The sequence below is a fragment of the Hetaerina americana genome, unplaced genomic scaffold (assembly GCF_022747635.1).
Source record: "Hetaerina americana unplaced genomic scaffold, ioHetAmer1.1.p SCAF_12, whole genome shotgun sequence".
Classification (NCBI taxonomy): domain Eukaryota; kingdom Metazoa; phylum Arthropoda; class Insecta; order Odonata; family Calopterygidae; genus Hetaerina; species Hetaerina americana.
Window position 1 is genome coordinate 28,297,497 of NW_027286292.1, and position 18,635 is coordinate 28,316,131.

At 38.4% G+C, this 18,635-nt stretch overlaps 1 protein-coding gene across 1 annotated transcript in view; it reads left to right on the plus strand.

Moving 5' to 3' along the window:
- The window catches only part of LOC139685748 (macoilin), an 83,964-nt gene extending 76,505 nt beyond the window's left edge, over positions 1 to 7,459 (plus strand). Inside the window, exon 13 of the mRNA XM_071582812.1 lies at positions 1,053 to 7,459. Within this exon, the coding sequence (XP_071438913.1) occupies positions 1,053 to 1,432 (380 nt within the window). The 3' untranslated portion in view covers positions 1,433 to 7,459. The remainder of the gene's footprint in view (positions 1 to 1,052) is intronic.
- Positions 7,460 to 18,635: the final 11,176 nt, after the last annotated feature.

Sequence of the window (18,635 nt, forward strand, 5' to 3'; positions counted from 1 at the left end):
CACAGCACGCACTTTGCAGCTGGTGGAAGTGACGGTTTTTTGGGCCATTGTTATCCACATTCACTGATTGGAAAATGACTTCTGATTGAAAACAATAACATCCGTGGCTTTGTATACAATCCATAGATTATACTACATGTGTTTAAATTTTTTCTGACCCACCAATATGCAAAAATATAAGAAAATAGCCTTAACTTTGACTATACCTCATAGTTCAGGGTCTGTTAACTGTGTATTGGTTCATATATATTCTTATTAGTTTGTTAGGATGAATCAGTTTGTGGAGAAGTCTTACTTCTACTTCTTTCTTCTGAGGTGACAAAGTATGGAAATGGTATGAAAATCAAAGAAATCATCATTGTGCGTGCAAATAAAATGAATGTAGGATATCACCACTGTTATCAACATGAAGGCTCCATAGCTGAGGGTGGAGTTATTGATTACTAAGCTCAATGGAGTATGAAATTTACACAACAGGGTTGGGGCACCAGTTCCCTTCCCTGTGACACCATGTGTTTTCCAGGAAAGCCTGCTACCCAAAAATATCACTCAGCCTGTGTGAAACTGATATTGCCCAGAGGTGTTACTGGGAGTCAATCTGCAGCACTTAACATACTGGACTACTGCAACCTCATCAAATGTAGGATACTCTACAAAAGTAGGAAAATCTGGAGAATCTGGTAAATTAAAAAGTTAAATATATGGATGCAACCTGGAAAATCTCCATGGAAAATTTATTTTTATTCTGTATAACAGCTTAAATATGATAATAGGAACCCTATCCTGAGATGGATTCACTCTTTTTGAACTACATATTCAAATGATAAACAATTGTTGTCTACACTTTCTATTAAGTCAGTCTCCTGCAGGTGAATGATCATTCTAAAAAAACTTCTTTGCATGATGATAGCACTGTGTTAAACAAAAAATTTGGTATTGAATGACCCATCATACCCAAAGTTTTGTGGCTAAAATCCCTGGGCATTGGAAGAAAGTTAATAACTTGGGTTCACTGTGTGTACTCTATCTCTTTGCTTTCCTCTCTCTCCAAGATGTGATACGGGCTCAAGACAAGGAGATAGATGACTTGAAGCGGAAGATAGCACAAGTCCTTGCTGTGATGCCCACAGATTCCTTCAGCCCATCAACTGTGAGCCTGGAGCTGTCAGGCAGTGGCACGTCAAAACTGCTGCTGGTGGAGCCCTTGCTGTCACCCGTACCACCCTCACACCTTCTAAGTCCCTCGTCCCCCTCCATTCTTGTAGCTCCGATTGTTCCACCCCCATCGACCTCATCGACCCTCGACCCCAACGCCACAGCATACACCCCCAAGGGCACGAGTAGCACGAGTGGTGGTGGGGGCTGTGGGAACAGTGGTATGGCAGGGAGTAATGGTAGCCTGGTGGCAGCCATTGCGTCGACCGAAGCCTAGAGGCATTTTAACTATGTACTGTTTAATGGGGGGAAGGGTGGAAACTGGTGGTCCCCTGACTGTGCTGAGCTTTTTCTGAAAGAGTGCTTGCATTTGGATTAAGGGTCACCATCCATTAGTTTGTTTGAAAACTTATAAATGGAGTGAAGTGTGGTCAGTGTGTCTGCGGGGGCACCAAGCACCCAGCAATTGCTACGCTTGCTTGTGGTTAGCAGTAATTTGTTGTGAAAAACTTTTATATTTTTGTGCCTACAAACTTTGGGGTGTTTCAGATGAGTTGAAATGCTGAACTAATGAAAGGTAAAACTATTTATTTTTAAAAAATGTTCTTTTTTTATCATTTTTTTGTCAAGTTCCTGTGTTCTCCATGTGTTTGGCTGCTTACATCATAATGTCAGTATTTGTTCTTTTCTGAAGAAGTAATCAATTTGAACATGTACAGCATCTAAACCATACATTTTATACATCTTTTTATTGGGATAACCTTCTAATTTTTTATGGTTTGTTTTGACTTTTCATTGAATTGATATTCTATTGAAAAAGATTGGTTGTGATTTGAATTCTGATCATGAGACATTCTTAAGGCATTTTATACCAATTTTTATTTTTCTGCCTGATTTTGCTTTCTTTAGGCCACTAAGAACAAAAAGCCCATTAGGGTTGTGGCTGTTTTTTTCTTTATTTACAAATTTTGAAATGTGTCAAAGCCAGAAAGTATCTTTTATCACTTTGGGCTGAGTTATACATTTATGTGAAAAGAGGTTATAAAAGGGTGGTTTATTTTCCTATTTAAACCTTAAAAGTCATGTGAAAAGAAACTTTCTTTTATTTTTGTAACGCTACTTTTTAGAGTTGTGTAAATTTATTTAAAATTTGTATTGACAGATTTGTTGTGAAAAGCAAATAGAACTTCTAGAAGAAATAACCTTTCAAATTAAACTCAAATCAGGGTTTCTTTCATTTTTCACTTTAAGAGCAAAGTATTTTTGATGGATAATAATCATCTACTATTGTTTTCTTTGGTTGTTTCAAATTTAATTCCAGTTATGTCTTATTGTGTACATTTATTTTTCGTTTGTATTGACAGTTTTGTTGTGAAAAGGAAATAGAACTTCTAGAAGAAATAACCTTTCAAATTAAACTAAATGCAGGGTTTCTTTCATTTTTCACCTTAAGAGCAAAATATTTTCGATGGATTCTAATCATCTAATTTTTTTCTTTGGTTTTTTCAAATTTATTTCCAGTTAAGTGTCTTATTAAGAAATATTTCAAGCAAAGTCAAATTGTTTTTGACAAAGCTGTACACCACATAGAAAATACACCAACTTAACAATACACAAACTGTAATGTTTGACATTCTAATTGACCGATAGCAATACATACACCAACAAAGTTATACACCAAGTATGAAATATTTTGACATACTAATTGACCGATGCGCATTTTTACTGAGATATTATTGCCAGAAAATAGTTTTTGTAGCCGTGTTTCCATGAGGTAAAATATGGGTGAATGTGATGAGTGTCCAAATTTGGATTTTCATCGCAGTAATTAATTTCTATAAATTTCTTGTTGCCTTTAACACAGTGATTTGTCTTTCATGGTAATTAAATTTCTTTGTGATGTTTTGTCTTGAACTATGACATTTAATAATCAGGAATGTCTGTATAATATGAAACTCATGATAAATACTAGAGTGAAATGGTGTGCATCGGGGGCAAAAGAAAGTTTTCTGGTTGGGAAATTGAGGTGAGACCATGCCAAGCATTCGGCCTCCCTCTTGACTTTTAAAAAGGTCCCCTGTCCCTGTGATGCCTCTGTGCTATGCTGGGCCCTGAGGTGCCGCTCATCAGGATTTGGGAATCATTGGGTTTTATTCCTCATTCTGTGACGCTCCTGGTGTGCCTAAACTGTTAATATCAACATCTGTGTGCATAAGTGCAGGGTGAAATTTCGTATATGACCTTGAATACTCTGTCATGGGTTTGGAGGCGAATGCTTCAAGCTGCTCTTCAAAAGTGTTTTCACTGATTTATTTTCAAACTTATCCTTGCAGTGCAAACATGAAGAGATCATACAAATCAGGAAAGTGGCTTAGAATACAATGTCTTTTCAGTGGCTATTGTGTCAGTAATACTCATTTCAGTAATAATTCAAAATTTTTTGGCCTTCATTTGTTCACTGCCAATTTAAAACTGAGCAGAGCCATTGTATTGACTTCAATAACATCCTTACCATCAGTATGGTTAAGGAACTAATCAGGTGAATTTCTTTGACCTATTCTAAATTTAATGATCATCGATAAAGCTATAATTTGGTGTTGTCAAGAGAGTATTCATATATGTGACTTACAAATCAAGTAAAAAATTGTTTTTAATATTTTTCTATGGGCATTTATTGTATTTCAAAATATGATGTTTACTCTTGCCTTAGTATTTTTAATGTAAAGTTGTTTGAAAGAAGACTGTGAAGTTAGTCATGATGTTTCTGCCATGGGAAATATCACTGGTTCTGAGTAAAAGACTATTTCATATGGTCTTTTCTTTCCAATGGTAATTTAAAAAATCTAGGTATAATAATTCTCACTGGGAGAGAAAATGCATGCTAATTTTTCTCAAAATTATCATGGTTTTCATGGTTTCATCAGTCGGATACATTAACCTGATTTATGATTGCAGATCTGTGGAAATGTTTGCTTGTGGTTGAAATCGATTTGTTCAGCTTTAAAATAACCATAATGTGTCAAGAAGTGTGATGGTTGAAATTATCAAGGCTACATGTTGTTGCATAAATATTTGTCCTAAAAAGTTTCTGACCAAGAAGTATGTTTTTGTGTGTTCTACCTGTCTAATGGCAGTACTTCTAGTTGGCCATATGGACTGAATCAAATATTCTCACATTTTGTAATGTACAATGTTATGGAAGCAATATCTAAATCTGCTGCCACCAAGCCTTAAAGCTGTTTAATCGCTGAGTAAAGTTCACTAAGTGTGAAACTCATAGCAATCCTTAACAGAAGCAATATCAATGTAATGTCCCTTTATAGGTGATCAATTTATATCCACCAACTTTCAGAATGTCAAATATTTAGTTGAAATTACTCTCCTTGCCACAATTTGACGATACAATGAACAGAAGTTGAAAGAAAGTTAAATAAATGTTTCAGTGAATTGTGGATTGACGCCTTAAAAAAATTCAGAATTGCTTACAGTCCTGTTGTGTATTTTCAGTCATACAACTTAAGAATTAACTCTTCCAGTGCCCTCTTAGTTGTCAAATTCTATCACCAACTTTAGTTCTACAGAACTTTATAGGGACATTGTCATGTAAAATTTCAGTTACCACTTGGAAATATGTGTATATTTTTGACAAGAAGTTGTTGCCATCATTGGGAGATTTGAGCAAATCATTAGACTTTTTGCCATTTTCACAAGTACATATTGTATTGATGCCTTTTAGGCAAGTATTGTTGCTGAACTTCCATTGTTTATATGGCTTTTGCCTGCTTAATTGCGATCTTGGCAAGGAGCAAATTTATCAGGGATAAAAACCTTGAGATTAATTTAGATACAATTGTGATCTATAATTTTCTATGACTCTTGCATAGTTTCCAAAACCTTGGGAGTTGAAAGTAATGGATTTCATTCAGTGTTAAAGTTAAAGTTTGAGGCATTGTGGAAATAAAAAATTAAGTTTGGTGTTTCCATAAGATAGTTATAAGTAATGTCTCTGATTTCATAGATGAGGGTATCCTTTGGCATTAAATGGGGAGTCTTTGGGCCTTAATGGTGTAAGCACATCCATGAAACCCAGGTTGTTAAATTTAACTTTTCATATGAATTCCCAAACTTTTAATTTTTCTTCCCAGCATTGGGTGTAGTAAAAATTTTGGCATATACATTGTATAATTGGTTTGGAATACATATTTAGTGTATTAATAATTCATGGAACTATATTTTAAGGCTCATTCTTTCTACAGTCCTGAAATAGTGGGTTTGAATGAACTAACAAGGAATTCCTTCAGCGTATTTCCTTAAATGTTGTAATGTTGGATATTGTAAGAGTCATGTGAAGATACGAAATATTGCTGGCAGTTGTCTTTCATCATCATTAGCTCTCTCTGCTTACTTACATGTATTAAATTAAAATCAATAATGCCATATATGTACCTGCAATAATTGCCTTAATTTAAGTTTTGTTTTAATTACCGATCATTTTGGCTCCCAAATTGTACACTAACTTTTTGTACAAAATTTACTAGTCAAATATTTGTGGTTTAAATGATTTGGGTACAAATTTAATGTGTAGGATTTAGCTTGTTGTCTATATATTTAATAATGTGACTATTATTTAATTTTGTGAGCTTATAGTTCATTTTAAGCATTCATTTTTTCTCATTTCATAATTTAAATGGGGCATAAAAGGCTTGTTGCAATATATGTTTTATATTTGAATGCTTATTTATTTGCATATTTGGGAAGGCTGCATAAGTTTGATTGGTTTAATGATTATTCAGTATGAGATATTAGGTATTTAATCTTAGAACTTGCCAACATATTTGGAGCTTGTTTTCTACCAAGTGAACTATGAGCCAACATTTCTCTACTGAGGACTCTATATTGTGCATTTTTCTGTGAGAAATTGTGTTCAGTAATCTTGAAGAATGGCCTTTGGATGTCATTACCTGTTACGTGCTGTGCTGTTATGTGACCGTAATAATGCTTGAAGCTTTGTAATTTTACTACTTGATTGTGGAAATGACCCATCTGCTCCTATTGCTGGAGTTTGTGTGAGAATCATTTGTTGACCCAAATAATGTAGTTATTTCAAGGAAATGGATCTGCTTGCTAGAGAAAGAGCACTAACCAGTAAGCTCCCTAATTAAGATTAAGATCTGTTATTAGGAACCATGTAAATTTGGCTCACGTGTATGGTGTAGATTTCACCCGTCTTCAATGAAAAGGTTTTTGGCTGTATGTTGGTGGCAGGAGGAGATGGCATTTTAAGGTTTTGGAATTAAGTGAAGTTGAGTGTTGCTGGAGGATGAGTATTATGGTGTTACCTCAATGACAGTTCACTGACAACAATTGGGATGGGAGTTCACTCACATCATTGATGCATCTGCTACTCAAAACACACAGTATTTCACATGCAGTATATTCCATAGGCTGTCTCAGTTGCTGTGATATCTTTAATGGCATTGAATGTCAGCATGCATGCTGGCATCTCCAAATGCCAATCACCTCCATGCTGCACTACTTATATATTATTGCTCCTCGTTTTCTCTGGACTTGCCTATGTTGTTTTACACTAGGAATATCTTGCTGCATGTGGTAAGGTATTAATGAAGGTTGTGGAGTGGTTTATTGAAAACTGAAGTAGAATAAATTGCATCATTGTCATAAACACGTGATTTTTTAAATCCCATATTAGATTCATCTTTTTGCGAGATGATATCTATCAAGCTCTGAGGATTCACATCAAGAGTGTAACTGATGGGCAAGAATTAGGTCAAGTGTGGGATTATAATAAGTATAATGGGACTACCTTCTGCACGTATCAGTATGATGTGGTGATTTGCTCCAGTGGAATTTATCTGACTTCTTCAGGACTCCTTTTGAGCGTTTGAACCTTATGAGATGTCGTTGATGAGTTAGTTGTATGGTATGCAGACTAGTGAATAAAGTATGTGGCTCAATATATGGCTTAAGAAATTGTAAAGTAAAAAGTTAAATTTTAACATCAGATGCTAACATGGTTTTCAATTGAGGCAAGGTAATAGTATCTATACCTTGTTTTCATGAGCAGAAATCCAGACAATGTAACAAAAATAATAAGAGCATTGTGAATCTCTGCAGGATATTGCTTGAATCAATCCAGAACATGCACATACCCTTATGATACAAACAAAGAATAAGGTCTCCACTGACACAGGTAATAAATCAACAATGTAAGTTCTATTAAATAATGTTTGACACTTTATATTTACATACTGTTTATGTACATATACTTCATGTATTAAATGAAATAAAAAAGCAATTTTCTAAGAAAACCTACCTTAGTTTTCCAAACATCACTCTTCCTATCATGTCCTTTAGTAGTTACTTTTCTTCCAACACTTGTCTGCTTTCTTCTGATAAATTCCTAAGATTATATTGGATTCATACACCTTTCTTCCTCAGGTTACCCCTGTTTTCTGGAACTACCTTGGTAAGTGTGACAGTGATCGAGTGCCATATTCCAATGCGGAGTTGTACCCTTTATCTATATATGACTGTTTTCCTCAAAAACTGTTCTTTTGTACCCCTTCCAGTTAACTTGTTAATATGGCATTATTAAGTATTAATAGGCATTGTACTGGAGGAGTGTGCTAAGATCAAGATTTCTACAGCCATGAAAAAGGCGAAAGAAAACTTAAGTAAATAATGTTAACTATGTTAGTCACGTAAAATTTAACAAGTAAAGAAATCTTTTATCGAAAAAAAATTATAGTTCAGAATCCTCTAAATAAATGCACCTTGATGAATAATGTGAAAGTATTTCTTTTGTTCTTTCATCTAATTTGGGCAGTCCTGCCAGGTTCAACATATGTCTCTAATGTAATGAACTGTAGGTCATTACATTAAGTAAGTTCCTAAAATTTGCAAGTACATGTATTTCGATTTGGTTGTATGGGTTGCTATCTATCTCACTGCTCTGGGGAGACTTCTTATTGCCTTTTGCGATACTACCGACTGCTGAGGAAAATTATCTATTAGGTGCGGGTAAATAGTGGGTTGATCAGTACATTTCGGATAATTACTTTTTCTCTGTGAGATCATTATCGTCATACTGGCTTTTTCTAATGCGTAATCAGGGTGACCACTCAATCAAAAATGGAGCAATGGCCCAATTTTTAAAAATAGGAATTCGGTGTGGGATCCGGTAATTACCGATTGTTTTAAATACCTGAGATCAGGCTTGTGTTTTCCTTGGGATGTTGTGCGTGCAAACCTCCGTAAAAACCGCAACTATAGCATATATGATATCAGTGATGCTACCAGCACACAGACAAAGGATGGCATTTTCGTCGGCAATCGGTATGAGAATGAGTGGCCCTACTGATTTTAATTCGCCGTGGTTTTTCCAGTCCATGGGGTATAGATAGAATTGCTATTATCATAAGTAAAATTAGTTCGGGATATCAATGGCTATGCCATTTCGATTGGGTTCATATTAAGTTTTACCTTCGCCGCACAAGTAAAGCATTTGAGCCGCCCACACGCCAAGTGCGATTGTTGAAAGTTCATGCGGTCGTTTCCTAACAATTAATGTCTTTGATTCCATAATGCAGATCGAGATGAAGGCAATGAAGATAATGGCGTGAAGTATGCCTGCGAATTGGAGAATTTACTTGCATCCTCCAAAACTTAGAACGGCCCGGAAATATCTTCTTTTTGATCCGCGTACGCAGCATATAGGATGCATCCAAAATAATTAAGAGAAAGATTTTTCCCCGCTAAAGAGGGCGGCTGGAGTGGGGCGATTCGTATCGAGTGAGGTGGTGGGAAGTTTCGGGAAAGCAACACGACCCGCGCCAGTTGTCTGTGGGCCGTTACAGTGTCCGAATTGCAGCTAGACTGGACCCCTTTCGCAGAATCGCGCCACGAATTCAAGATAACATGTACCATGCGGCAACAATACGCGATAAAATGTTGTGATCATCTCGGAAAATTGGATTCGAGGACCATGACCATGATCAACGATACTTACGGAAATGAAGTCATGTCCCGAGGAATAGTTTTCCCGCTGGCACAAGACGACGACGAGAGAAGTCCGTCGACGTCACTGTGCGACGAAAATGCGCAAAAAGTGAAAGACATGCTAAATTCCGATCAACGCTTGAGTGTGAGAATGTTAGCAGAAGAGAGCAATATTTCGAAAACCACATTGCATCGCGTTCTTGTGGAGGATTTAGCCATGAGAAAAGTGCACTCAAAGATGCTGTCGGAAGATCAGACAGCTGCACGTATGACAATCTCGCGTGATATCTTGGACCGGTGTGAATGTGGCCTACAGTCTGAATATGGTCCCGCAGGTCACCGTTTTGTCCCCAAAACTGAACAGGACCTTCTATGTCTTGCATTTTGGAATGCTGGATAACACCAAAGAGGTCGTGACGATGTGCCTGAACGAGGTTCCCGTCGACGCCTTCGAGGAAGCGTGCCGCGACTGCCAGAGGTGCTTCCATCAGTGTGTCAGTGCGCAAGGGTGCTATTTTGAAGAATTTTTATTTTGATTAATGATACATTTTCCCCCAAGATTTATTACACTCATTTTTGGGACAGACCCTGTATTACTTTTTCTGCAGAGAAAATAACGCCGTGACTATTGGGAACTTACAGAATTTAAGGGGCACATCTCTGTCAGTTGAAATTCCGCGAGATGCGAGGGAGATGGTAGTAGTGAAGAGATAACTTGAGTACTCGTATATGCACTGAATAATACCTGGTATCTCACTTTATCTTGACTAGTTCTTGTTACTTGAGCTGCCGAAATGAAAGATTAAGCACCACCGTGGACCGAAAAATTCGTTTGTATAGAGGAATTGATGTCTGCTGCCACACGTCGCCTACAGACGACGGGGTCTCACAATACGATAATTACATTGACAATATGAAATTGTAGTAGCTGGGTGATTAAATTTCACTGCCAAACATACGAGTCTTGCAATTAGTGGTTGTGAGTAATGAGAAATTTCCCCACGTGCTCTTATCCTGTATAGACTAGCCGCCATCGAAATGGTCGATATTTTACTTCTTGTAAGACATTAAAGTGCGTGCCTTGTAGAAACGAATTTTGTGAGAATTGATTCTTCTGGCTTTGGAACGCTGTTTTCCACGCCGGCAATGAGACAGACTCAAACAGATAAGCGATTCACTGGGTGAGCTGTTAACGAAGGTCTTCACTCAGGCTACCATTCATGATCGAAGTGTAGTGAATTCCCTAGAGCCTTTGTCCAAAATGCATAGTAAGTCTTTAAAAGTGGAATATGAAACCTTTTTCCAGACTTCAGAAAATTAAGCGCACATTTTACCACGATGCTGTCCTCAGCTTACTTCCATGCATCCCCATACTTTTTCTCCTTTTCCTAGTTATCCAGACAATCATCCTTCACTCCCATCTTTTCTATAGCCTTCAGAGTTCCTACAACTCTTAAATTCCCCTGCTACCATATTTCTGCCTTCTTTTATAATTTCCTCGCTTAACTTTCCTCCCCCATCCCTCTAACACTATCCATACCCATTTCTCAGAAGTCGCCAATCTCCGCTCATCTTCTTTCTCGAAGGTGTTTTTAACGGTGCAACTCTTTATAGTAAGAATGCATTGCTTTCTTCATACCTCTACTCAAGTTTGCGGGTCGTTAGTTTGTTCCTTTTAGAACTAAACGTACAATTTTCCTTGTGCTGAGTGCAAATCATTTTTCTGGACCTGGGTTGGATGCTTCCGAATTTTTAAACTTACTTTTCAAATGATGTATTTTGAAAGTTTCAGATTGACGTTGATTGGTAGAAACCGTAACTTAACGTCAACTGAGAAGCGGCCGCGGAATGCATTCATTTTTGCCAAGCATGAAGGCAGGCGTGATCCGTCGCCAGCCGTGTAACTCGGTGCCGAATTCAAGTTCACTTGAACCCCTTTGGTCAATTTTGAAATCTTAAAACAGCAATAGTTACGTATTTAGTTACATCCTTGCATGTGCTATACATCTAATGACCACGACTCTCATCTCTAATACAAACCAAATTATTAGACCTTGTAAAATTAAATTATAAATTCTCCTTAATGGCCACATTATCATTGAAAGATAGTTGCGCCACAATACTTGGCGACTGACGGAAAGCTGGGGTCAAACCAACCAGTGGTAGAGGGTACCTGGTTGAAGAAAACCTACCTTTCCGTTGATATATCTGGAACAATGTGTAAATAATGAGCTAATGGAGGAGCAATTTACGCCTTAACCTAGCGGTCACTTTTTTATGGGCTTAACCTCCACGAAATCGGTTCCTTTCTAGGTTAGAGAAGCCGATTTGAGTATAACTCTGTAAGAAAATATCATTATACTTCTCGGTAGGAGACAGAATAAACGAATCTCTCGAAAAAGTCTCGATCCACACAACTGGTTCACTCACCTTCACTAGCTCCTTGCTTTCAGTAACACCTGGATGGTCCAGACTGGACCCTCGTGAACCGAATAAACATGATCACAACCCCCCTTTCCAATCATGGAAAATCAAACCACCCGTACCCGGCAAGATTTTCCTCTTGATTGATGCAAGAAGTAGCTTTGTTAAAATTCGCATAAAAATGGGCAAAGACTCCAATTCATTCTACACTTCGAATATATCTATTGTACGTAGTAATTTGTTTGCCGCTCGCGATTAATCTTCATTTTCAGTTGTAAACATTATCATATTAAGGTATAATTGTTCATATAAAAAAACTTCTAATTCTTTAGGCTTAACTTAATAGAAATTTTGAAAATCCATCGGGAAGGAAGAACAATGTTCCACAGAATATTCTGTAGAATTGCTGGATTGTTATTCCTTTTCAATAGTTATTCATAACTATCGGTAAGACCGGTGGCAAGAAATCTGTTTCCCCGAAATCGGCAAGGCTGACTTCTCCTATTCCAATCTCGTTGTTATAGTCGTTCTGGTTCCGTAAAAGAACTTCATCTTCCTTATAGAAATGCTAAGCATAATGAGGGTTAGGGCCATATACGACTCGAGGGGCGTCTACCATTATCTACGAACACACGGCCTATACGTATTTGACTAAGTTTTTCTTGCGGGTGAGCTTGCTCCAAGGCCTTTAATGGCCTGACCTTAGGGTAGCTCCATGATCCTCGCATATCTTTAACTTTCGAGAATGGAATTGATAAACTACCCCCATAATGGACCATAAAATCGAGGCCCAAAATTTTACCCTTATTTGAATCCCCGCAATCTGCTATCAGCGTTATAAGGCAGTCTCACAATCAATTAAAATGGAGATATGCATTGACCAATTTCAGTCCATTAGTATGTAGCCCGAAGCGCTCTATACGAATATTTTATATTAGCATCAAGTCACTCAGAAATTTTTCAACCGCCAAAAGGATTTTTTTTTCTTTGGTCGGTGACTTCCGATACAGGGCCTACTGAAGGATGAAACATCTATTCCAAAATTTCAACGCGGACGAATGCTCATGGTATTTCTGTCGGCATTACTTTCTCCCCGGCCGATCGGTCGGAGCATGGACGTTTCCCGAATCCATGGTGGAATGTGGAAACGGAATAGGGAAGCGATTTATCTTCTCACAGAGCCCACAAGGAAACGCAGGACAATTTTTAGGCGACCGGTTATTATTACCGAAATTGTAGCACTCGAGAGAAAATCCTTACAGCATTAAAAAAAAGTATTTATGATATTATTGAAGCTTCCTGCTGTATGCAACAATTCTGCGTTTAGCCTATCCACGATAGTTTGCAAGGAATTCACGGATTACGTATAACTTCTTGAGTCATGGCATGTAATACCTATATTCCAAAGTCGTATTAAAAATTCAGCCCGACATTCTAATAGGGTTTTCCTTCTTAAACCAATGAAAAATTGTCGAACGAAACAATTAGATGTTCACCAGCAATTACCAAGTTGCCCGTGATTTTGCCACAGAAAGGCAATACTCAGCGCTTTATTTCAACCTCTAAAGCGGCTTAAAGTGCGTATTCCCTACAAGAACTTACCACCCTCATTCCTCTTTGTCAACCAAGATTTTGCGGTTAAATCAATCTGAGCCCCTGCAGGAGAATTCGATAACATCACTTGGTGACACAAGTGGCGCCATTGCTCTGACAGCAAGAACTACATTCACGATTTTCGCCATTACCGTATCACTGTTTCAATTAAATTCACCGAGTACGTGCAGCCAATCTTATTGCAAGGCAACTGTACTCTCTGAGGTGCATGTGCCATTATCGCTCAAAAAATCTGCACTGAAGCCATCAGTTTCGACACCCATTTCTTTGACCAATTAATCAGTGGAAATAAATACACCAATTGACATCGTCATATGCATTGCATTAATACAGTCACTGGAGTTTTACCTTCCACCTATTCACTTAGTTAAGACCGTTTAGCTCAAATGATAAATTACACTATTTATTTATGCATTGATTCTCCATCTTTCTTCAGCCCGATACTTGGAGGGGATCTACAAAATGAAGTGTATATTGTAAATAATGTAAGCATTAACATTATTTATATGTTTCACTTTTGAGAAGATGTAATACATTTGAGAAGTAATATACTAATTAAATTTCGTTCCCTCTTACTAGAGGTATCTCGGCGCCCAAAGCGAAACCACATTGCACCCTTATTTCTCTGGGGGCATAGAGGAAGTAGCGGACAGATTAAGTACTAGGCCAAGTCATACCGAGGATAGAATTTGTTTTTCCACTTAGAAACCGTTATTACGCAAAAATTACACGCCTTATAAGGTAAACAAAAGAACCTGCACAGACATTCTTACCGAAGAGAGCCAAGTTTCGTGAGGGGACGTAATGCGGTTGCTGACAAGCGTCGAACATGAACCCTTTGGTACGGAGGGTTGGCAGCCGACTCAGTCACGGCACGCTATTCCGCGGTCTTATGCACTCTACAGGCTCCTATGCGCGCCTACAGGGACTCGTAATTGGAATTATCAAGGGAAGAGAATATTTTTCATACCTAAATCAGGGTCTTCAAGGCATTCTTTCATAATGACAAATAGGAAAGGGAATGTCCGATTAGTACTTCTCCTCGGCATCAAATTGGCCTTGTAATTTATTCCTCGAGGACTGCAATCTGTATGTTCATGACCAACAAAGCCATATTCCCTGCAAAACAACTGCCTTAATCAACTTCCTGACTATTTCATTCTTCACTTCAGCCCTTCCCACGTTCCTCTAAACATTTCCTCGGGTAATTTTTTATAAAATATCGCGGGCGGTGATTACCTCTCACCTTCTCCCGTACCTATCATTGCAGGCACACGTGGACTTTATAACCACTGTTAAGTCTGGTCCATCAATGATTTTCGAATAATATGTTTACACCACCGGTCTACTCTTATATCTTGCCATGCAAGTATATTTATTCGATTCGTTCATTCTTACCTGTTTCAACTCTTCTCTAATGTTTCTTTGATTGCGATATCACATATTTTGCAAATATATGATCTATATCGATAAAAAATGAATGAGAAACTATTTATATAGTCGTTTAATCCTTCCTCAACCTCAAGGAGCCTATATCACCAGGAAGGCTGGCCTCAATTTATATTTTTAATTGGTTTTTACGGCAATTTTTATGCTGCATTTTTCAAGATCCCTCATACCAAATATGACATGCAAAATGTGTGGTTCAAAGTGGATGCACTCACTATTAAGTGCAAATTGTGAGGGTAAAAGCCAATGCTTCTCTCTTTATCACAGCTTCCTGACCATTCAGTTTTCTTCACATAGTCGCAGAAAACACACAGGTCGCAACATATTTTACAAATTGCAAGTCACGCTGTTTTATTGCCTAGCAGAATACCCCTTGATATTACGGAAAAATTTAAGACGAGACGAAACTATATCCGTGGTAAAATGGGTGGTAGACTGGGGTAATAATTTTAGAACAAATGTGAAAATGGAAAGGTAAGCGCAGTTATTATAAAAGTTGCTGATTATATTATCGTTACATTTTAAATTTATATGTTGATTACTGTGTTTATGGTGTTTTTTATTTAGTTGCGGCACTCCAAACTGGGTGACTTCGGCACTTAGTTGTGTTTGGGTTCCTGTGCGCCTCACATCATCTATGTACCCCCTGGCACTCTGCTAACCTCCGGCAATCCTCGAATGACCCTGTGTGGGGGTGTATCATCAGTGATCCTTCCTTTTTTACTCCCATGACTGTTAACATTTATAGCCTGGCCGATGTGTTCCACCCTGACGTATTTCCCACATGTAGAGAGGACCGGCAGGACTGCGGATCAGCGCCTACGATTTTGGTTCTTATTTTCCTGCTTATTTTTGTCACCCAATGAACACTATTGTGACGAGAGTATCTATATGAACACCGATGAAACATAAATTATTATTGTCATTATTCTCCCGCGTGACCATGGCCCGTCCAGGCTAAGACCCTTCGTTTCAAGAAACGAGAGTGATGCACCATCAGACGAAACGATACGGATGTGAACCAACAGCCATAGTTTTTGTGATCCGTTATTAATTGTTAAAGGAATACTTGCATAGCGCTGGAGGTGGAAAATCAATGACAACAAAAGGAGCGAATGAACCTCATAAGGGAAGAGAAAACGTAAGGGGAATGGAGATGGTGTCTTGTTCATATAGACAATCTGAGGAAACGGTGAGTGAAATCCCTCTACGAATCCCACTATCCCTCTACGAGCTGCAGGCTATCCTTTTTGCCAGTGAGTTGTGGGTGAGGTAGATTATTAAGCAGTCATGGGCATTAAGTGGCGGCACTAAGGAGAATTATGGAGGACTGTAAATTGGTCATAGATGCTTTCATTAATTAGCAAAGTCTCAGAATCCTATGAAGTTGCCGTGACTCCGCGGCTAGAGAACGCTTACACTAATGCCCCCTGTTGAGAACAAGTCTTCTTCGCATGGGAGAAGTTAAGGACACTTGTCTATCAACGGGTATGGTAAAAGTCCCATCGTTACTTATTCTGTGGTTATTTTAAGGGAAACGGGAAACCATCACGTCATCAACCGATGAAGCAGTAGGTCACCACTTCTTTTCTCGTGCATCGGTGTCATAAAAGTCATTTTGGGACTATTAAATGTAAAATATTCTCCGACGAAAAGTACTGGGTACCAATCCAGATCAATGTGATGAGACTGCTATAGAGGGTAATTACGTCAGGAAACTGCAGTAAGCAATGTAGGCACGGAATCTGGGGCGTTGCATCACTTCCAGCTAAAGGCAGAATGGGAAACTTAAAAGTGAAAATGAGGAGATTATGATTCAATATTTTCAGAGCAAATGAAGTAAAATAGTCTTAAGCCAGATATTGCGGGGCAACAACCACAGGGTCTTTCAGAATAGATCAGCGAGCGGAAATATAAAAAATGGAGAGCTTCCTTGGACGCCAAAAAACCCTTACGAATGGCTCTGACACGAATAAGTTGTTCGGGGATCAGATTGATACCACCGTATACGTCTGCAATGGACTAAAAGAGGTGGGAAGTAGAAGAGAGCCACAAAAAAGTGACGTAAGTCATAAAAAATGTAAAATATGTAGAAAACATGATAATCCTAGAAGTTATCGTAATCGGGGGTATAGTCATTGGAGGGTGTCTTACGCACGACTTAGCACTGCAATGGGTAGAAAAGTGGTTCTTCTTTATAGGTTACGGCAATGAAAGTGAATTCGAACATTCCATACGTCAAGCGTTCGCCCAATCACTACTCTCGGGTGAAGTCGTTGACATTACTTAAACTTCAAAATGTTTAAACACTCCTCGGGTCTATAAACAATGATGAGGCATTTGCGTCGGAATTTCATAGTGAAAATAATTGCTTTGAACTTGGTATTCATTTTAAATTGTTCAGTAAGAAATTCGTACACTTTATTGGACGAGCTAAATACTCTTCAGTTAGTGGAGGCGGATATACTTTTACGATAACACTCCCTGATTTACTTATTATTAAATGAATTACATACATAAAATGCATACCTTATATGCATCCTTAAATGCATACATTTCATACTAATTTCGTGTGTTTTGTTGTCAAATCCCTTCCCGCATGACTGCATGGACTGACATACAATTAAGATATTAAAATTAGTGCATGCTCCGTACCGTGTGATTTTGTATTTCCAAGCTTCCATCCCTCGTCCCTCTCGGTGGGGGTGAAACCTCAAAGCGTTCGCTGACAACAGCAAGGTGTCACAATTTCTACCTTTGTCTTTAGGGGTGGGAACCATAAGTTGCATGGTCATGAATCTATAGAACTTTCCCTTCTTACGGTTCTGCATGTCCTGTCTTGTTGTGGTGGAGGTATGTCATATAAAGGTTTAGGGTTCATTTTTATTCCCTCCTTTTTCGTATACCAGAGGACTTTTTCAGTCGGTCAAATTAACACCTGTTTGGAACTTAGTTTTCCTTTAGCATATAAATGGATTTACACGTCTTTTAAGGTTAATTAGTTAATTCGTTTTCCCTTTTCCTGACAATTTAAACAGCCTTCCTTTCCCTTATCCCTTTCCCATATCTCCTTGTTCCCTTGCCAAACCTGCCACACGCCCTTTTGTTGGATTGGGGGGGGGTATAAATATACATGTAGAACTATAAATATGTGAACAGTTAAAAATCGAATAATTCATTGTTTTATATTTGCATAACATATCATACCAGCAACTTCTTTACATATACATACATATATATATATATATACTCATACAATTGTATATATATGTATGTATATGGGTCGCGGTAGTCCAGGGGAAAGAGCGTTAGACTGCTGACCGGAGGGTCCCGGGTTCCATTCCCGGGCGAGGCACTCTGGGCACCTGCAGCTCCACCCAAGCTATGTGATTTTTCGGGTACTAGGTCTTCCTGGGAAACCATAACCAACACAGGGAAAGGAACGGGCCCCCCTACCCTAATATATATATATATATATATATATATATATATATATATATATATATATATATATATATATATATATATATATATATATATATACCTATGGTCATGACCCCTAGAGCTGTGCTGGCGGGAGCAATAATTATTGCTCCTGGTAGGGTCACCCATGCCAGATAGGTCGAAGGTTAGGAGCCAGACAAAAGGTAGTCCACGCAGCGTCTGTTCCTCAGTGAGGCGGCTGCAATGGCGTCTGACCCCAGTGGGGCGGCCAGTAAGTGATGGTGTCACGTTAAAAACACTATTGAGGAAGGCAACGGGAAACCACCTCAATTTCATTCCCAAGATTTAAATGATGGGCAATACAGAGATTTTGAGTCCTGGCAACTACTGGGCTCGGCCCAATCCGCCGTGTGTCGTGCCCGGCAGCGGGGGAGGCAACACTTTCGCGGTCGTCATCTCATGAAACCCTTGCAAGGGAAAACCGGAAGCAGCAGGGCAGAAGACGCAGGAGAAGAAGGCCAAATTAGTTA